Raw genomic sequence first — 21,425 nt, 5'->3', positions numbered from 1 at the left:
TTAGATCTTAAATACGTAAAAAAAACACTGTAGACATTGGTGGAGAACTTACATTTAAAATGTACTTTAAAATTAGTTTTTAAGTTAATTTGTTTGTGATGCTTCTTGCTTCCGTGCTAAAATAGAATGTGCAATTCCACAGCAAGCCAGTATGTGGCAACCTAATCCCACGTCTAGTGTTTGAGATACAGCAGCGCGCGCCAGAGAGAAAGCGGGTATTTGATTGCTTATTGGTCTACGTTGAAACAGGATTAAAAATTCACTCAACAAAAAGGGGATGAAGAAACGGAGGAAAATAATAATAATACTGCAGAGGTAGAATTAAAAACGTAATAAAATTGTTGCGAATAAACAGGGGCTTAACGGAAGTGACGTTACTGGTAGCTGTCCAATCAAAGCGCGAGCTACGAATACGCGGTAGGCGCGAGCTTTCAGCGGTGTTATGGTGATGTGTGGCGCTCGTATGTCATATTTGTTTATCACTTCTTTGTGTTCGGTGGTGGTAATTACGAAGGCATTTGTGTGGCTTTCCTTTTTTGGTGTTTTGATGTTCAAACGATGACAGAATGAGAGTACAACCTTTCGTTGTGAGTGTGTTTTAATGTAGCATTAATTCTAACACATCGCGGCCGTTTTGTGCGCGTGCGTTTGTTTGTGGGGTTGATTAAATGACATATACATGTATATTGAGGATTCATATTTGCTATACATTCATACACAATGCCGAGTCTTCCGCAAAACAACCTGAAGGAGCAACTGGAACGACACCATAATTCGGGTCAAAGCAAGTTGTCCCTGCTGAAACTAAAGCCTGGGTAAGAACATTATTATATATTCTGCGATAGAATTTTTTGCAGCTAGGAAAAAAGAAAAATAGACTAAAGTAGATAGTAAATAGATACATACATTGTCAGTTCAATTTAATTAGTTTGTTAACGTTTTAAATGTGTAGCCTAAACTAAATTTCTCTGTTCAGGGGGTTTTGTTTCAAAAAGAAGTCTTTGTCAGGTGTCTGCCAAGTGGAAGTTCCTCAAAAGGTAACGGGTGCAAATGTCTTAGCAAACAGGAGTGTCAATGTTCCCCTCAGCTGTGAAGTAACCAAAACTCCTGTGACGTTTTCGCAAAAGCCTGAGAAAGCGGCTCCGAAAGTCAACTTCTTCACTGTACCCAGCAAACCGAAGACAAACACCGTTAATCCATTAGCCAACCCATTCGCTGTGAACAAAACACCTACTGTTCAATATATCATTAAGGATTCGCCGAAATCTGCAGCCGTGCCTAAGGACCAAGCTGTAGGTGATCCTAAGTGTGACATTTCCCAACTCTCCTTCAGTGAATGGGATGACTTGGATGATTTCGAAACCCCAGTCAAGGCAAGAGTAGCGTCCCCAGTTACAGAAACCTCTACAAAAAAAAAACTAAGCGTATCTGACCAGAACACGTCCCTGCATTCCCCTTGTGCTAAGAGTGATGAGACTACAAACGAAGGTTCACAGGTTACAGAAACTATAACTGCTCCAAAGGACGTCCTGTCGGCTTCTAATATAGGCAGCATAGAGCCTGCAGAGAGAGAGCCAGAGGACTCACCGATCAAAAAATCCAAAAGGCATAAGAGAACAGCCCACAAAAACGCATTACTGAGTGACACTGAAGATGAGATCATTGACTGTGTTACACCAGAAAAAAATGAAAAGGACATCAAGTGTGTGACAAGTTAGTACACCTCAAATTCTTCAGTGGGTTTATCCTGTGTTTAGAAAGCTCACAATGAAATAATAAATATTTGAATTGCAGTTGCTGAAGAAAAGCAGTGGGAGGAGACGAACATCGTAGACATTGATGAGGCGGATAACTTTTATGACGATTTCATCCCCCCATCTCCTGTTCCTGAGGAGACGATTCCCTTTGACTCGGAAAAGAAGAAAAGGTAACATGTAAAAAAAAAAAAAATTATTATGGATGAAGTACATTTTCTTTTTGTTTTAGGTTTATTTACTTTAACTTTGTTTTGTAGTTCATCTCACCCTGTTACAAATATTTCACCTCACGAGTCTGCCTCAAATCTGTCAGCACCCTTTGATGAACCTGCTAAAACATTAAAAGGTATCATTTAATGCAATATTTAACTTTTTGGTATTGAAACATTTGCAATAAATGTAATGTGTCTAATGTGCATGCATTTCTTTTAGGACCAGAGGATGCTCTCTTTACTGTTATGGAGTCTATTTGTCGTCTAGTGGACACTATTCCAGAGCATGAGCTCATAGCACTGACCTGCGGCACAGAGCTGTTACTGCAGAGAGCACGCAGGTAAAGAAACAAAGGAGTACAGGTGCATCTCAATAAATTAGAATGTCATGGAAAAGTTATTTTTGTAATTCAACTCAAGTACTTTAAGTCTTTGGTTCTTTTAATTGTGATGTTTTAAACTCATATTTAACAAAAACCCACCAATTCACTATTTCCAAAAATTTGAATACTTAGAAAACCAATGAAAAAGAAGTAAATTTAGTGAATTGTTGGTCTTCTAGAAAGTATGTTCATGTACTGTATATGTACTCAATACTTGGTAGGGGTTCCTTTTGCTTTAATTACTGCCTCAGTTCAGCGTGGCATGGAGGTGGTCAGCTTGTGGCACTGCTGAGGTGGTATGGAAGCCCTGGTTTCTTTGACAGTCTCCTTCAGCTCGTCTGCAGTTTTTGGTTTCTTGTTTCCCATTTTCTTCTTGACAATATCCAATAGATTCTCTATGGGGCTCAGAGATTCTCTTTTTGGGCTATGAGCCTCTCCACCCCTCCCTTCAAAACTTGCTTTCATCTGAAAAGAGAGCTTTGGACAACTGGACAACAGTCTAGTTCTTCACCTTAGCCCAGGTAAGACGCTTCTGACGTTGTTTTAGAAGTGGCTTAACAAGGAAAAATGACAACTGTAGCCAAATTCCTGGTGGCTCTAGATGCCTTGACCCCAGTCAGTTTTTTTTTTTTTTTTTTTTTTTTTTTTTTGAAGTTCACTCAAATTCTTGAATTGATTTTGCTCAACAATCCTCATAAGGCTTTTCTTCCGCACTTTTTCCTTCCATTCAACTTTGTTAACATGCTTGGATAGAGAAGATCTGTGAACAGCCAGCTTCTTTGGCAATGAATGTTGGCTTACACTCCTTGAGTGTCAATGATTGTCTTCTGGACAGCTGTCAGATCAACAGTCTTCCCCATGATTATGTAGCTTAGTGAACCAAACTGAGAGACCGTTTTAAAGGCTCAGGTTTTTAGTTGATTAGCTCATTTGCATGCCGTCATATTGTAATTTTTTGAGATGAGATTTTGAATTGGTGGGGTTTTTCTTTAAATGTGAGCCTAAAACATCACAATTAAAAGAACCAAAGACTTCAGTCTGTCTGCATTAAATTTATTTAATACAAGAGTTTCACAATTTGAGTTGAATTACTGAAATGAACCTTTCCATGACATTTCTAATTTGAGATGCGCCTGTACTTAGCCTGTAGGATAGTCTTCTATTACTTTTTTGCATACATTTGTTTTTAAAGACTAAATATTCTGCATAAAGTCAGCTTTTAAAAATAAAGGCTTTTCTAGTTCTTTAAAAAAATCAATTATTTTTAGATGTAGTTTATGTTCCAGTTAAGCATGATTAAATTTTTTTTTCTATTTCTGCATTATTATTTGATGACATTACTGCTTGTTTCAGTATAACTAATAACTTTGCATTATACTTTGTCTCTGTCTGTACCACAGGAAAAGGATTCTTGCTAATAGCGCACCGTCTAGAACATCTCAGTTAGACCCAGCATCAACTCCATATTCTAGTCTGCTAGACAGACAAGTGTTTGGAGTCACACCCTCTAGTCTAACCTCATCTATGACCCCAGTGACATCAGAAAAGAAAGAGTCTGTCAAAACAGGCTCTCTATTTCGCAAGTCCATTGCCTCCGCCATATCTTTGGAAAATGACAGCGTGTTTGAGGATTCTGACTGTATCATCAATGGGGTTGAGACCCCTGGTGGTACCTGGAATCCTAACAGCACCACAAAAATGGCAACTACTAGGGACATCTCAAACAGCTCAAATCCACCTTTTAGCAAATCTGAGTTAAAAACGGATAAGTGCTACTCAAAATTGTCCTTCGATGAGTCAAACAATTTGACTGTGGCTGGAGATCAGGTTGACTTGTTTTATTCCCCCAAAAGATTAGATTCAGGAAAGAGAAATGCTGAGAGCACTGTTGAAACCAACATGGAAGTACCCAACTCTTCTCGAGCAGATACAGAGCCTCTTGATGACTTCCTAATTGATGACTTTGATATTGATGATTTTGATGAGGCTGATGTTCCAGATTATTTTGAAGAACCTCCAAGTGTCTTGGCATCAAGAGACAGCTTTGGTGCAAAAACACCTTCGGGGAAGGAGGTAGGTCCTTCGAAACCTTTGGAGAGAAAGACCGTAACAACGCCAGCACAAAAACCTACCAAAACATCCAACCCTGGTAGGTTTAAGTAATGGAATATCCCTTACAGTTTAGTTAATGTAATTAAATAACCCATGAAATGGCACAGTGAGCAGTTATCTGGTAACAGTTTATTCTTTGATCTGCAGAACCCGTGTACAGAAACCCAGCTCATGACCGCTTCAGAGGTTTCAACTTTCCTCACAGCTCAGAGATGATGATGATCTTCCATAAGAAGTTTGGTCTGCATCAGTTCCGCTTCAATCAGCTGGAGGCTATTAATGCCACGCTGTTAGGAGAAGACACGTTTGTACTGATGCCTACAGGTTTGTTAGAAATGTCATATTAACATTAGTTGTTATGATTCGTATTTATTGTTTATTTCAATGTTTGACTGCACACCGTGTCTTGTCTTCACCTGCAGCACGTCTGGCTACATAATTTCTAGCATGTTTCATGTCCATATATAGATATAGTGTTCATGAGCTAGTAGTCAGCCATTCTCATTTGTTTTTATTTGGTTTTACGATATTTATAGCCAGTGATGCAAATCTATAATAAATGTTAAACTTTCCTTAAGTGTGTTGAATCATGATAAATTTTAATTTACCTTGAAAAAGTTACTCTTAAATTTACTTTCTAAAAATACTTTAGAAAATCTGTACTTTTTCTTGTTTCCTTTTGTTTGTGTTTTTCTGTTAAGAAGATCAGCATTTTTATTTTTCTCTCTCTGAAGTGTTTCCTAATGATGATATGTTGCAATGTGACAGGTGGTGGTAAAAGTCTCTGCTATCAGCTTCCTGCTTGTGTCTCTGCTGGAGTGACTGTTGTCATTTCTCCTCTACGGTCTCTCATAGTTGACCAGGTCCAAAAGCTTACCACATTAGATGTAAGTCTGTCTTTTCCGTATGCACATTAATTGTCTTAACCCGATCAAAACAGCTGCTTACTATGAAATGTTTTGTTTTAGATCTGTGCAACTAGTCTATCTGGTGACAAAAAAGATAGTGAGGCTGCAAAGATCTATATGCAACTTTCTAGAAAGGATCCCCCCATCAAACTGCTTTATGCCACTCCTGAGAAGGTGGGATTCAAATCAGACAAGTGTATTGCAAGTTTGCGCACATCTATAACTGCATTGATATTTCTAGTTTTTGTTCTCAGGTGTGTGCGAGTGGACGGATGATCAGTGCCCTTCAGAATCTGTATGAAAGGGGTCTGCTGGCTCGCATTGTAATTGACGAGGCTCATTGCGTCAGTCAGGTAAACTTGATTGGACCATTCTTGTTACACTACAATATTTTCAGTGTTTCCCACAGACTTTTTTGTGGCGGCTTATATGCACATTCATTCTCTGCCAGCGGGAGGCACTGTTGTCGTGGTAGAGATTAGGTTTCCCAGGTAACACAGTAACATCAGACAATACATGCAAGATTAAATGAAAATTACATCCAACATTTTCTGAAGACAGTCAGTTTCCTTCAGAAATACAGTGATGTAAAAACACCCTGACCAGGTTTTGATTTTGAAACATGCGATGGCTCATGTTTATTCAACTAAGTCAACGTTTGAAAAATCTATTTGTGGCGGTTAATTTTGATATTGTGCTTCGCCGCCATAAGTAAATCAATGTGTGGGAAACACTGTGGTCAAATGCGTAGTAAAATATTACTGTTAAAAATATGTTGTTGTTAAAAGTAACATAAAAAACATTGTAAAATAAATGGATCTGTTTCTTCCTCAGTGGGGTCATGACTTCAGGCCAGACTACAAGCGCTTACATGAGCTCAGGCGGAAGTTTCCCAATGTTCCTATAATGGCACTGACGGCCACAGCCACTCCTAGAGTTCAGAAGGACATTCTTAACCAGCTGTCAATGGCCCGTCCTCAGGTGTACGTTTTCCCTCAAGCAATTGCTAATTCATGTTTTTGTAAAAACAGGACATTGTCATTAATGGTATTCTCATGCTGATTATAATATGGATGCAGGATTATTTTAAACCTCACCCAGCTTCAAAATGTAGATTAACATTTTTACATTTTGAATGATTGATTGTTCTGGCAGAGGATGGATTAAATTGATCAAAAATGACAGCAAATGCTGTTAAAAAAAAATCTTACAAACCCAAAACTTACCAATAATGTATTTGTTCCTTTAGCTATGACATCTAAAGATATCATCCACATGTGTTAATCATATATTAAGATTATGAATGTTTTCATAGATTCACTATGAGCTTCAATAGGCACAATCTCAAATATTCAGTTTTGCCAAAAAGGCCCAAGAAGGTTGACGAGGAATGCATTCAGTGGATCAAGAAATATTACCCACGTGAGTGCCGTCCAGATTGATTCGGTCTTTAGCAATTATAATTTCTCACCACAGAATGGGGACTATAAATCATGTTGACCGTGTGTGTGTAGGTGACTCCGGGATTGTGTACTGCTTGTCTCGTAATGACTGCGACACTCTGGCTGACAGCCTTCAGAGGGCTGGGATCGCAGCGCTGGCTTATCACGCTGGCCTGAGTGACAGCGACAGGGAATACGTCCAGAATAAATGGATCAACCAGGATGGCTGCCAGGTGAGGCATTCAGTTTTTAAAATTACTATAAAACATGGACCAGCACTTCTGACCGGGCATTTACATTTTTTCCAGCTTTCTAAAAATACCCATCTTCTTTCATTTTTAGGTTATGTGTGCCACCATTGCATTTGGCATGGGAATCGACAAACCAGATGTGCGTTATGTGATCCATGCCAGTTTGCCCAAGTCGGTGGAGGGTTATTACCAGGAGTCAGGCAGAGCTGGTCGAGATGGAGAGATTTCCCACTGTGTCCTCTTCTATTCCTACAGCGACGTTATCCGCATCAAGAGACTCATTGCTAGTATGCATGATTTTTGTTTATTCTTTGTCATTAAGCTATAGGATATATTGGCATGTTAACTGTAAACAACCCCTTAATAAAACTGAGCAATAGTACAGAGAATTTAAATGTTGAATTTGTTATTCCGTAAAATAACATGTCTTAAGGAACTCTGCCGAAACATGCATTTGGGACCTAAAATCCAGACACTATTATACAGTCATAGTTAACCTGTCTGTGTGAGCGTGGCCTACATAACGGTTAATATAATTGCAGTGGATAAAGATGGCAACCAGCAATCCAAAGCCACCCACATCAACAACCTGCACAGCATGGTGCATTTCTGTGAGAATGTGGCCGAGTGCAGGAGAATCCAGTTGCTGGCTTACTTCGGCGAACACACATTCAATACAAGCTTTTGTAAAGAGCATCCTGAGGTCATCTGTGACAATTGCGCCAGACCACACGTAAGACCGTCATTGCATCATTTGTTTGTTTTTTTTTACAGTGTACATTTGTTCAAATGTCATGCATAATAACAAACTGTATAATTGTACCCAACCATTGCTTGAAATCGGATATAGTTTCTTTCCAAACAATTTGTCGCTTACTTTGATTTCATTGTTTACTGATATTTTAAATATAGTGCAATTTTATGCAAATTCATACATCTCAATGCTCGTCTCCAGAAATACAAATCAAGAAATGTCACTGATGATGTGAAGAAGATTGTGAGATTTGTGCAAGAGAACTGTGAGAAGGTCGGAAACAGATATGGCAAATCCGCCCAGCAGAACAGGCTCACTCTCAACATGCTGGTCGAAATATTTCTGGGTAAGAAGCCTAGTGGGATTTGACTGTCATAAATGATAGTGTGAATATTACTATGAATATCCTATGCCTTATCCAGTGCTTGGGATTTAATGCTTGTCAGGATGGCTGTGCGAGGCCTCAATAAGTATATTTCTGTGCGGCAGGCTCCAAAAGTGCTCGGATCCAGTCCGGAATGTTTGGGATGGGAGCAGCATATTCCAAACACAACGCTGAGAGGCTTTTTAAGAAACTGGTGCTGGATAGTGTTCTGATGGAGGACCTCTACATCACTAACAATGGGCAGGCAGTGGCCTATATCTCTGCTGGGCCTAAAGCCTTGAGTGTACTGAGTGGCTGCATGCAGGTGGGACTCTTAATGTTATTCTCACCTGTGACACTGATCTTTCATGATCCGTATCGATGTTGTATGCTGTATTAATGACTATACCCTGTTGCAGGTTGAGTTTGTTGAGACGGAGAGTGCGTCCAGCATCAGAAAGCACAAGGCCTCTGTGATTGAGAATGTTTCTAAGAGAGAGGAGATGGTTAAAAAATGTCTGCAGGAACTCAATGATCTGTGCAAGAAGTTGGGCAAAGTCTTCGGCATTCATTACTACAACATTTTCTCCACAGCCACACTCAAAAAGATTGCTGGTTAGCAAATTTCCGTCACGTATGATATATATCTATATAAGTATGAACTTGTATAAAAAATGAAATGGGGAGGGATTCAAGGAAGGAGTAAATGATTAATTTAAGGCTACATTAATATGATGTCATTTAGTGTCTGAAATGTGCTGATTTAACAGAAGTTACTTAAGTTATTTTATTTTTTCTTTCTTCCCCAAGCAGTTTTACATAATGTGTTACGAGGATGAAACACCTCATTAAGTTAGAGCACATGGGGCTGTGAAAAAGAAAGGGAATTAATTGCTTTGTGTTAAATGTATTGTGATGCGTCTCTGTGCAGAAACTCTCTCGTCTGATCCGGAGGTTCTGCTGCAGATCGATGGTGTGACTGAAGACAAGCTGGAGAAGTATGGAGCGGAGGTTATTGAACTGCTGCAGAAGTACTCAGAGTGGCAGCTGCCCGGTGAGGGTCTGACAGCACACCATATACAGACTGTGTCCTGAAGATAAACGCTTTCCATGACACAATATTAATCAATCCTATATTACAGTAATCCTTTCTAGCTTTACATTTCAATTGAAGCTTCTGATTTTACTAGCTGATATTCCTGGTATTTTAAAGCTGCGTCGTATATATTTAGTAAATGTAAGTTCCCTTAGTCCAAGATAAGTTCTAAATCATACTACATTTATGATCTGGTTTAAAGTTTATAGGTAGAGCTAGCTAAATCATATTTTTACTAGCACAAAACGGCAACCTATAAAGCTCTTGAAATGAAGTAGCTTGAGAGATATAATGTTCTCGCACTTCCTCTGCAGCTGAGGCCCAGACTGAGAGTTCAGAATGGATTGACACAACAAGAGGCCATCAATATGAGGAAGGTGACGACGACGATGAAGGAGACACCACATCAACCTATTTCAGAAGCACCTCTGGACGAGGAGCAAAGAGAAAGCAAGGGTCTTACTCCAGGAAACCCAAAAGAAGAAAAAGTGCCAGCAGCCAAAACTCTTCCTCTAAAGGGTCAGTATGTTACAGCAGAAGCATTGTTGGCTATTTGAAACCAAATTAACTCTCCCTCTCCACCCTTACTGTAGTGGATACAGCAATAACTGGTCCTCGTCGAGAGGAGGAAGAGGAGGATACAGGGGTGGTAATCGGAGCGTAGGCAGAGGTTCCAGGCCGGCTCCATCAGTCCCAGAAGTGAAGAGGCCGGGCTTCATGGCTTTGCCAACCCCACAGAGTGCTGCTCGTCCGTTCCTCAAACCAACATTCTCTCACCTCTAGAATCCGAGTACTTCTACTGGTAATGGCAACATAACGTGACTTTGTGAATATTTGTAAAGAAATTTTATACACTGATTTTTTTAATAAATATGTGGTGTATTAGTTTGTTTTTTGATTTATACAACATTAAATGACATGGGTGTATATATATATATATATATATATATATATATATATATATATATATATATATATATATATCTCAAAACACTATTAGTATGATTATTCGCTTCATTTTTTTTTTCCTAAGAAAAGTAACTAAATTGTGCCATCACCCCAGCTATATCATCTTTACGAGGCCAGTATAACTTAGTCAGTTTAGCAACAGTTTTCAAAAATGTTTTGGGGGAAATGCCACAGTGAAACATTGATGGCATTTTATTATAAAAGGAAACAATATAGCTAAATTAGAGAACCATCTGACTAATTCCTATTTACAGCATTGTTACACTGTGAACTATAAACCACAAGATAGCTCAAACTCTTTTGAATGTTTATTTCAAGTTTGAATATTTCCATGGCACCAGTTACAAGGGACTATCAGTGAAACATTTTCTTCATACCATTTTCATGGAAGGTTTCCTACAGTACAAAGATGATTTTGGAATGAATCTGACTTAACAGGAACTGCGTTTGGCACATAAATTTTGTATATAGTTTGATATTGATATTAAGGAACTAAAAAGCAACCTTCAGTCCCGAAAAGATAAAGATTACAGAAAAACACGCCCACAGACAGACATCTATGCATAAACAAATGTGCATGTATATGCATATCTGTTGAGGGGACTGTGGGGGCTGGCGAAAGTGACAAAAGCACAGTACAGTAAACGAAACGTGTTGCCACCACTGATCTTTACAGGATCTCAGCGCCATAGCGAATCTTAAAGCTACGGTTCAGGTGAAGTCAGATTTTACCAAATAATTTGGGAATTTGTATGCAAGCATGTAAGGAGCAGTTCATTCTAATGATGATGGAATTTAAAGTCCCTGGTAGAATGTTAATCAGAACCTTGCCAAGTCGATCGGAGACGTTGTGTAGCTGCTGTCTAATGCAAGTAGTTCTAGGCATCTTTTAGAAACACGGAGGACATCCTGACCGTACTTGGAATGCTGTCCAAATCTTCACAGATCAGCAGCCACTCGTTACGATTTCACAATAGAGCTGTATCCATCAGTACCAGATCTTCAACATTAAAATCACCATCTTTAATAGGCTTGCTTGAAGCTGTAACATTTTGTTCATGCTGTCAAGGTATATTTGAAGCCAGTGAAGTGCTTTTTCTGCGGTGTACAGTTATATTCCTGAAAGTCTACTTTTTATAAGTGTCATGGTAAGTGTTTAACTTTATTATACCGACACTTGCATACTAAGAAGCATAAAAATACTTCTGTACAAAGTTCACAGAGGGACCTTGTGAAATAACCCAGTTAGATAATTACAGAAATGATCCAAATTAGCTGACAATTGTCCTTTACGGGACCCTTGCATTCATCACAGTCAAACGTGGCCATTCCGTACAGTACAAGAAAACTGTCTAGAGACAAAAGTATGAAGTAGATGAGCGCAAGGACAGTAGTAGCAATTGCCCTTGATCTACTAGTCTAAGAAGCAGCGCACCAGTTGAAACTTGTGCAATAGGATTTCAAGGATGAAGAGAAACATAAAATTCAGGAAACGACGGTTCAGGATCGGAACGAGATGTCAAGTGCTCACAATGAGTATAAAATGTAGCAAATTTTGGCAATAATCATCATATAAAATGAGCCTTTTAATACGCAGTTTTGCATCTAACTTAAAAGGAAATGGATTCATTCCAAACTCCTTAGAAAACATCAGGTAGTCTGACTTGCTACACAACAGCACAAAAACCATCAAAATGATTCATCTTTATGATTCTATAATTCAGGTTATTGCTTATTGAATGGCGCTGCCATGCAGGACTGACCACTGAGAGGCTACATAATGCTGTCAATGAGTAAAATTCAATCAACTTCAATTCTTTTATTTTTCAAAAACTTGACTGATCTTCCACGCTTTTTTTTTTTCGTCGGCTCAAAATCCGTTTATTGTTATTCTAAAAACAAACCCCATCCTCAATGGCATGCAAGTACTCGGAGCAACACCATTGTATTACTGTACTGTGAAAACAACCGTCATATTCTACAAAAATATAAATGGGCTTATGCCACCACAACGCTGTTATAATTTGGCACATCAGAGATGTTACAAATGCATGCATGGATACTTGTCAAGGTAAGAGACATGCGTAACTCCAATGGCCCTCTCTCTCTTTTCCATGCGTCTCAGCAGTTTCCGCTACGGTTTTCCATGCAACTCTCATTTGTTCATCGTAGCAAAAATCGGTTTCAGCTCCTGAGGTCGGTGGAAGACAGCGGTTCTACCAAATGGTTATAAAGGCGTGTGACCAGACTGCACAATCCGGCTAGCAAACCCATTACTGTTACAGTCACCTGCTTCCTAAAACGATCTCAGGCCTCTCCGATTTTTTTTTTTTACTAGCACCATAGCGATTCTGGCCTCAAACCCAACAGCAGACTGATTGGTGGATTGAACCACGTTCATTGAAAATAACTACTAGTGAAGCCAAGCTCGCGAGCTGCCGCAAACTAATGTTTATTATTGTGAGTTCCAGTGTAAGATCTAAAACATCTCCTAATTATCAGTAGTTGATACCCGTCTCACCCCCCGGACTTTCTCACTGTACACTAAAATAAGTCCGCTCCTTCCGCAATTCACTTCCTTCTCAAATACAAAAACAATTACATCGATAGCAGTTTCAAAGGGGCAGGCATAAAATAGATCGTGGTAAAATAAAACCCTGTCCAACTTGCATGCCACTGGAAGAATCCTTCTGTCTTCAAATAATCAGGAATTCGTGTACCGAAGACTAAACCTGGCCTTCTAGTACATATTGCCAAAAACATAAATTCATTAAAATATGAGCATACACACACACACACAAACATACACGCATGGTATTTGGGCTAAACTGTGTATAAAGTCTTCAGCATCGTTCGAATGCAGGGCCGATATACAAAGCTCAGGGACGGTTTTCTCATTACCGGTTGAGTGAGTGAATTGGAAATAGATTGCAGATCTGGATTAAAATCTTTCCCGTGTCTCCCTTGACAGAAACGCCATTGATTCTAGACCTCATCTGGAACACAGAGCTAAAAAAGGTATAATTTAATTTTCAATAACAAAATAACATTTCAGTTTCTGTTAAAATATACATGGAAAAACTGTCGATATATTAGGAAACTAACTACTTTTTGTACAAAAAGTACAGCATTGTTATTGTAATTAAGAATAATCAGAGCATGATATCCACAGAATACAAACTTAAAACCAAGGTCGATATGGAATAAAAAATTACTTTATACAACGGGATTTCTTTCTATTGAGAGACTCAAAATGGAAAATTAAAAAATAATAATAAATTATAATAACAAAGCAAAGCAAATACACATACTGGTGAAAAGAAATGGATGTACTTATTTCTTAAAAACCAAACCCTTACAGTATTGCACATCTACTGTAGCTAGATTGGATCTATGGGTACTAGTTGATTTTAAATCAATCGTGTTAACTTTAACAGATACCGACACTATTGGGTCACATGACAGAACACAATTTATACCAATTAAGTTTTCTGTATCCATTAGAAAGAACCTTTTTAATTCTACTTCACAGCTTGCTACCGCCTAAACACAATTATATTCCTAAAAACGTATTTGACACCCTAAAACTCAAGCCACCAAATACAGAACTCAAATGTACCCATCGATTTTATTCAAATAACATCATTTCCAGTCTTTCCTCAGCTCCCGCTTCCAAAATAACTTGCACATTCTTACCTTACATACAACCCTCTGCTGATCTGATCATTGACGTGGTAAATTATAGCAGCCTTCAGAATTTACTAAGAGTTACATGACGGATGGATATGAATTATGCATAAACTCAGAAAAGCATTGGTTTTTCCAAACTTTCTCGGGCTTTCCGAACCCACTATACCGTACCAACTCGACTTAATGCACCACATTCTTTAATAAGACTTTTTAATAACTATTATTTTAAAATAAATAGAAACGAAGGCAACGTTCTCGTTGCAACAAAATATTTCATATTCCCTATTTAAGGAACGATATATTCTTCTCAAGTCTTTGAATTAAGTTTTGTGTTTTTTTTTTCTCGTTTTTTTGTAAAAATAAAATACCTGAAATGACCTGAAATCCAAAATAAGGAAACCAAAAGCAAAAAAAAAAATTGTCTTTGTAAGAAAAAAAAAAAAGACGACAAAAATAAAAGGGTAAAAATGGACGGGGGAGAAAGAACTAAAAGTGGAAGAGAAGAGGAGCTGTGGGCCTGGTGGTCCACCGTGTGTCAGCAGGAGTGTCATGAAAGAAGCTGGGTTCATGGGACAGGTCGATGCCCTCCGTCTCTCTCTCTCTCTCTCTCTCTCTCTCTCCACGTGTTTAGCGTCTTCTCGACCCCAATAAGGGAGGCTTAACGAGCTTTAGTGCCTCATTTTCACTTGTTAATGAGCAGCCCGCCCACCCAGCGGAGCTTGCAGGCAAACCACCGTCTGAGGGGACAAAAGTATTCGTAATGGAACTGCTCAAACTCGGGGGTCTGGCGGATATCACGTAAAAATGCAATGTCAAGGTCGGACTCAGTGAGGATGATGAGGAGGAGGAGCAAGACAAAGAGGAGTCCAATGGTCACAAGGAGCAGACGGAGAACACTTAAAACAAACTTATTCACCTGTTCCGTCTCGCTGAGCGCAGCCTCCCTGCCTGCGCTCTGCAAGGGGCCCGCCGCCCTACTGTCCGCTCCTAACTCTGCCACGTCGCCCACGGAGGGCGTGCCCGCCTCCGATTCTTTCTCCTCCTCGATGCTGCAGGGGGCGCCATTGATCTGGCGCGCGACCGCCAGCTCCAGGCTGTGTTCGGCCACCGGTGTGGGCAGCACGCTGTCCGAGGGACTGTACGTCTCATCGGAGATGACCGCCGTCCCGTCGCCGGAGTCCGTCACCTGGCTCCGTGAACGTGGGATGAAGGAGTCACCGTGGGACACGGAGCGCACCGGGGTGGAGTGGGCGCTGTCCCGCAAGGATTCCAAACCTGGAGGAAGCATAAGAGAGGGTCTGTGTTGATTTTGTCTTAAACAGTCAGTGCTTTTCTATGTTGGCATTGTGTCTAAGGCCTAGTGCTTGATTTTAACTCGCCGATAGGTGTTGGGAAAGTGCCCATTCATCATGCTGTGTGAATGATCAAAGATATGATCAAAGAGAGATCTAAATCCTGCTGTTTGAAATGAGTTATGACTGAAAAACTCTTAGCAGATGACCTACAGTCATCATCTTTGTCTTATTATATTATAATATTTAATAAAACAGCTCAGACTCACATATAGTCTAGGACTAGGCTTAAGTCTTAACTGTCAAGCCGTTTTGATTTTCTGAACGGTATGACATCATACTGCTCAGTCTCCGCCCACAGCAACTGATGGACTCTCCTGTATTAGCATATTTCTGTCCTCAGCTAGCTGTACGCCGTCCACCATTTTCTCCGCGTTTGAGAAGTTGAAGCGACAACAATAGGTGTTTTCGAATCTGGGTGTTTTGTATTTGGATATAAAAGTCAACGTAAGGGTATTTGTCTACTCCTGACATGAAAGCCACTGAAGACGCAGTGCATCACTTTTGTTTTTGATGGAAATGTACCACCAAATACACACAAAAAAAACTGAAGAGAAGGGCAGGGTGACCAGTAGCTCATTATCATTTAAATAGCCATGCACAGCACAATTATAAAACATGATACGATAATGTGAAAAATGAAAAAAAAGAAATAAATTGGCATAACCGCAATCTAGTCTAAACACTCCGGCTTTGGTTTTTCGTTTTCACATTAAAGAGAACCTCAAACTGGTGTGATATCATTTTGAACAACCAGGTTTGTTTCAAGAAACCTAAAATGTTTGCCAAAGGTGTAACAGTTCTCTTCGCCCTTGATGTGGAAACCTCTGGTTCATTTCTTCCATTCTGTCTGTTGAGGTCAGATGGCCACGAGCAAAACTAAGATACTGCAAAGCAGCTTGCTTTAAAGTAATCGATTGCATGAAGCGCTAAATAAATATGACATGACTATCTTCTCCCCACCGCCATTTTTGGCCTTTATTTTGCTATTTACAAATTGATCTAAATGCCTCTCTCAGCAGGAGGATCAGCGTTTGACCTTTCCTTGACAGGTGACTGCCTGATTGAGCTGACTAATTGGCAGATCCTTTCTCTATTCTGGCATATATTCGAGTGCAAAGAATTTTTGAAAAATAAAAAAAGCAGGGTAGAAACTCTTTTACATGCGCCAGGTTGCACGCTTTTTCTATTTTTCTACTTTTTCTTGTCAGGACCATGTAAGAACATCCGGTCAATCGTGTCCGGTCTCAGCGTCTTATTCCGGCCTCAAAGGCTGCTCAAAGGGATCATTTCGTACAACCTGACAAGTAGCAATCGCAAAGGACAGAAAAAAAAACGAAAAGGTGTGTGTTGTGCTCGAGGGGGTCTCATGAAGGTGACAGACCCGAATACCGAATCGCAGACGCGGAGTTCAGTAATGTGCTCGGAGCAAAGCAGACCAGAGCGCTAACGTGAAAAGACATTTCCCAGCTTGTTTGCTCCGATAGACGCTAATTCAAGCCCCCTTAGGCCTGGGAATCACATGTATTGACAGGCAAACAGCCAACTTGCTAAGGTGTTGTAACAATTAGCAGCCCGTAGTCTATCAAACGGACTAGACCTCACTATACAGCAAGCATACGTATATATAGCACGCGATCTTAAATAGCTACTAACTTAGAGAGGCTTTAAATAGGTTTTGTGAAACCAGTCTATTATAATGATACAGAAGTTGCATGATACATAAAATCTATTTGAGACGGGATGTATATTTCTGTTCTTGAACATAATAACTTTAACACCATGATGTTAAGAGGATTCGTCACAGTAAGTGACCGCACAGACCACAAAGTAAGAAGGCTGCAAATCTCCCGTAAATCCTCGCGCTTCAGTTTTCGCATACCCTTTTCCCCAAGGAACCCGAAGCACACGAGTTTTGCTGAGCATTAGATTCTTGAGCGTGTCACCGCAGATATGTTACATCTCTATTCTGATGCGAAGGGATTAGGATTTCATCTTTTGACGATGTGACATTTTACCGCTCAACCAAAGGCCTCTCATTTATAATACTAAACATCCTGCAAAAGAGAAAAACGGTCACGCATGGAAGCACATCTGCTTTAAATGCACAAAGCCGAACTCGGCTCTCATTTATCTGAATTTAAAGAACCCTGGATATGAACAGCTCGGGTTTTATTCGCGATATGCAAGTAACACGGTTGTAAGAAAAAGCTTGCGAAGCCTTTGTATTTACCTGAACTTATGCATTAATAATTCATAAAAAAAACTGTGCACTGCTCTAGTTAAAATAACAAAGTAATCTACTCTACTTGTATTTGCCAGTAATGAAAACGCTGTTTGAAAACTTAGAGACCAGACGGTATAACGTGAACCTTTAATGGTAATAACTTCCAACTATTAGTACAGTAGTTTGGAAATCCTGTTAAAAGTGTTCGACTATTTGGGCTGCTTCTTTAACTCTTCAGTTCATATATCAGGTGTTTATTGTGTTAAACGCTCTCTTTAGCTCATGTCATAGAAGTGATGTCCGGACTGAGAACACAATTTCTTCTGCGAAAGCAGTTCCAGTGGTGAATTAATTCTTGTTATCAGCTCTTGTAAAACCGAGCTTCATTTGATGAATGGCTACCCTGGTATTATCATCCTTCTTTCACCCTGCTTCACAGCTGGAATCAGGTTTTAGTTTCAGGCGGCAGTCCTTCAAACATTACGCTGTGCATTTCTGCAACTCCTGCAGTTCTTTTTTCAGGCAGCATTGCATACTGTCTCCTTGTTGTGATGTTTGCAGGATGGCAACTTTGAAAGATTAGCAACAGCACTGTAGGTCTTAAATTTGCAGAATGTGCATTAATGAATACCCAGGAATATAAAATGCAAAGGCAGTCAAAGTTTTCCTTATTTTTAATTTTTAATCAAATTCATGTTCCGCACCCTTTTTCCGCACCCAAGTATGAATCTGAAAATGTTAGCATTTAGCATAACATTTATTCCAAATTAGCTTAAGGCAGTTTATACAATTCAGCTTTCCATTTTAATAGTTAATTTTTTTTTTTTTTGGGATCATCAGTCATCAAAGCTTGGTGAACAAACACTGAGATCTACTTTAAATTTAAGACTATTATGCACTACAAACTACCACAGATCATGTTTTCATGCCATTTCAAGTCTTATTTTGACGTTACAAAGTGGTTATAGTTGCGTGCAAGTAGTTAACTTGCTTTTTTTACATGTGTTCCTATCGATGACACTATATTGTTTATTCAGGTGATTCATGAACACAAGAGGAAGATTTTTTGCATGAACCAATCACAGCTGATCATAAATGCTCATATACAATCATATCACCAAAAGAGGAATTTCTACCATTCATTCTCAATTAGGCCCTACCAAACTCATTACACGCTTTAGGGGGTCTATTAATACTCAATGGACTCAGGGGAGGCGAGAAAGACCTGGACTCCTGTTTTACCTGTAACGTTGTTGAACAATGTTTCTTTAGAAAAATGAGGGATTTGAACACTTTTCAATGCTAGATTTTTTTTAGTTGTTACCACTTTTTTTCATCCAATATTTTGAGGAGGCAATGTCTCCCTTGCCAAGAATGGTTCTACAACATGCAAGCTTCTAACCTGCACTATTAATTATGATCATATAAAAGACCTTTTAATAATTCTGTCACTATTAATTTGTTTCTTAGTGAGGTAGAGTATCTCCTATCCACATATCTCATTAATCAACTCTAATTGCTCTTTAAAGAAAACATTAGCCTGTAGGTTAACAATCCAAACAAGACGATGGTTGTGTTTGTCTGCATGTTTATGTATAGATAATGCAAATAATTCTGATGATAATTCCAACTTCTCTTTGCAACAGCAGTATCATATAAAGTTACCAAAAAGTGCCCCTATGGGTTATGAAAGGTTCATATTTTGGTTTTGGAAGTGAACAGGTTGACATGTATGCAAGGTCAAAAAGTAAAAATGCCCAAAGGACGACCAGACAATTCATTCAACGATTCTGTTTTTTACCACTCCAAAAGCAGAACCTACTGGCAAAGAATGAATGAATTTACATTTTCATTCAGACTAATATGCAATATGCAAATGTTTCATTTTGACGTCAACATGAAATGGCTTGGGACTTGTTTTTAAGAAAACTCGTTTCAATGATTCAGACTCAACTCTTTTGACAGACAATAACTTTATAAACGGTTACAAGTTGTTTTCGTTCACTAACATCTATTTTATTTACTGAATGAAAGGTCATTTTCAAAAATAAATATGGGCACTTTAAAATAAAATGGAAAGTTAAGCCAGATTTTTGATGTTTTTGAATAAAAATGTGTATTGTGAAATATGTTACTGCACTTTAAAATAACTTTTCTATTTTACTATATTTCAAAATGGTAAAGCTGTCTCCAGTGTAATATGATTGATGAAAAACATGCTAATTTGCTCATTTACTACACATTTTTTATTAATCACAGTTGAAAATACTTTTCCAACTTAGTAATTTTAATAATGTACGGAAAGCTCAAATGTCTCCACTGTCACTTTGATCAGTTTAATGCATCCTTGCTCAATAAAAGCATCCATTTCTTTAAAAAAGAAAATGTTACTGACCCCGAACGTTTGAGAGGGAATACACGTCCTTTAGAATTAAAGCACTTCATACCTCAAAGAGCTTTTTTAACTGACAACAAACACCACAGCAGTAACACCAACCAACCATTCCATGACCTGCCTCTTTCTATTCTAACCCACCTAATCCCATTTCATCAAACCAAAGCAGAAAACAAAATACATCTAGCTGAAAAAAACCTTCAATAAACCCTAATAAACAAGAAATCTGGTGCAGACGCAAACACACATTAGACTTTACCTAAACCTGTGGTGGGCACTGAATAAGATGTTGAAGTCATGGGCAAAGGTGATGCCCGCAGCTGGTCCTGCTGTCCCGTGAGGGCCGGGTAAAGAGGCAGGACGCCCAGGGCCTTTCCCAGCATACGAGGCCCCAAACTCAGCACCCGAACCTTTACATCCCGATAGCAGTGGTTGATCATGCGCAGGTGGACGTTCACCCGGGTGGTGATGCGGATTAGGCACTTCACCATGTTTATCTCCGAAAAGCGAACGTCTGCAGCTGCTGGACTTCTTTAGCGGTTACCGGTGCCCTATTTCCACCGTAAAGGCTTGGCTATGCTGGTGAGCGGCAGAGTAGGCACCCAAGACGGCGGTGGCCAATCCTACCCCTCCCAGGCCTCTCACCTCCTCCTCCCTTCTACAGCCAGTGACTTAAATGGCGAGAAAGGTCCTGTCTATTTTCAGAGGAGGGTATTAATACTCCTTGAAGACTCCCAGTCAGCACATGCAGGATAGTTCACTTTATCCTCCCCAGCTCTCTGAGCCGATCGCTCTACAGACAAGAGCTCTTCACAACATCTTAAGATGGTCTTTTCTGTGTTGAATCGCAGAAAGGATACAGTGGCCGGAGATTTAACTCACGCTGAGAGAGGGCAGTGCTCTGTTGGATGCTGGTCTAACAGTCAGGCTCATTAGATGAGACACAGGATGAAGGGGTGGGCAGAGGACACCGGCAAGCCTCGGATGGGTGGGACAAGATGGCACAGCTGGTGCCACAGGGAAGTGTTAGTACTGACTGTACACAGCTGGCACAGAAATAGAGTGTGCGTGACTGACAGGAGCACCTGTATCTCCACTCCTCTAAGTGACGGCCGGTCCAGCCTCATATTACTGCTTGCGGTCAACTTGTGAACTTTGGTGAGGGGGTGTGTGTAAAATAAAATATATAAATAAGTATATCAGGAATCGATCTCACTCACTCTCTCTCCATACAGAATATATATATAGAAGTCGAATATTTTTAGGAAATAAAAATTTGATTAATTTATGAATGATAATATTTACACATGTATTGTAAACATTATAAACATGTATAAGTAAAATATTTTTTCTGAAACAATATTAATTTATTTAAAAATAAACTTTAAACTTAAAAATGTAACTAATGATAAATACTATTTTAATCAATATATGCATTTTACATAAAATATACAGTGTGTGCATAATTATTATGCAAGTTTTTTTTTTTTTTTTTTTTTTTACAAGCACATTT

The 21,425-nt window shown here is 39.3% G+C and overlaps 2 protein-coding genes across 6 annotated transcripts in view; one reads left to right on the top strand and one right to left on the bottom strand.

The window, feature by feature from the left end:
- Window positions 1-43: 43 nt before the first annotated feature.
- blm (BLM RecQ like helicase) lies at window positions 44-10,200 on the top strand. Of its 2 annotated transcripts, XM_043216598.1 has the most exons (22): window positions 44-815; window positions 977-1,037; window positions 1,128-1,713; window positions 1,795-1,927; window positions 2,015-2,103; window positions 2,190-2,310; window positions 3,753-4,501; window positions 4,612-4,788; window positions 5,233-5,351; window positions 5,433-5,546; window positions 5,627-5,725; window positions 6,207-6,355; window positions 6,688-6,794; window positions 6,887-7,047; window positions 7,157-7,352; window positions 7,608-7,798; window positions 8,021-8,165; window positions 8,309-8,508; window positions 8,603-8,798; window positions 9,115-9,237; window positions 9,594-9,798; window positions 9,873-10,200. In XM_043216598.1, exons 1-22 carry the CDS (start codon window positions 721-723, stop codon window positions 10,060-10,062), a joined length of 4,206 nt encoding a protein of 1,401 aa, XP_043072533.1. In that variant the 5' UTR covers window positions 44-720; the 3' UTR covers window positions 10,063-10,200. The 2 variants fall into 2 exon arrangements, with proteins under 2 accessions (XP_043072533.1, XP_043072532.1); XM_043216597.1 differs by having other exon boundaries at window positions 977-1,713.
- Window positions 10,201-10,543: 343 nt separating this feature from the next.
- The window catches only part of LOC122323046 (FERM domain-containing protein 5), a 91,182-nt gene continuing 80,300 nt past the window's right edge, over window positions 10,544-21,425 (bottom strand). For 3 of the 4 annotated variants that reach the window (XM_043216678.1, XM_043216677.1, XM_043216680.1), the window contains one exon: window positions 10,544-15,213. In XM_043216678.1, the coding sequence (XP_043072613.1) occupies window positions 14,621-15,213 (593 nt within the window). In that variant the 3' untranslated portion in view covers window positions 10,544-14,620. The remainder of the gene's footprint in view (window positions 15,214-21,425) is intronic. The other variant, XM_043216679.1, reaches the window with a different exon arrangement.

Source organism: Puntigrus tetrazona, chromosome 18 (genome assembly GCF_018831695.1).
Source record: "Puntigrus tetrazona isolate hp1 chromosome 18, ASM1883169v1, whole genome shotgun sequence".
Taxonomy (NCBI): Eukaryota; Metazoa; Chordata; class Actinopteri; order Cypriniformes; family Cyprinidae; genus Puntigrus; species Puntigrus tetrazona.
The sequence above is the reverse complement of the archived record's forward strand: the minus strand, read 5'-3'. Positions and strand labels throughout refer to the sequence as shown.

Coding starts and splice junctions, on each gene's coding strand:
- blm (XM_043216597.1), top strand. CDS start 721: ATGCCGAGTCTTCCGCAAAACAACCTGAAGGAGCAACTGGAACGACAC. Junction 1,928..2,014: donor GACTCGGAAAAGAAGAAAAG/GTAACATGTAAA, acceptor TTTGTTTTGTAG/TTCATCTCACCCTGTTACAA. Junction 5,547..5,626: donor TTTATGCCACTCCTGAGAAG/GTGGGATTCAAA, acceptor TTTTGTTCTCAG/GTGTGTGCGAGTGGACGGAT.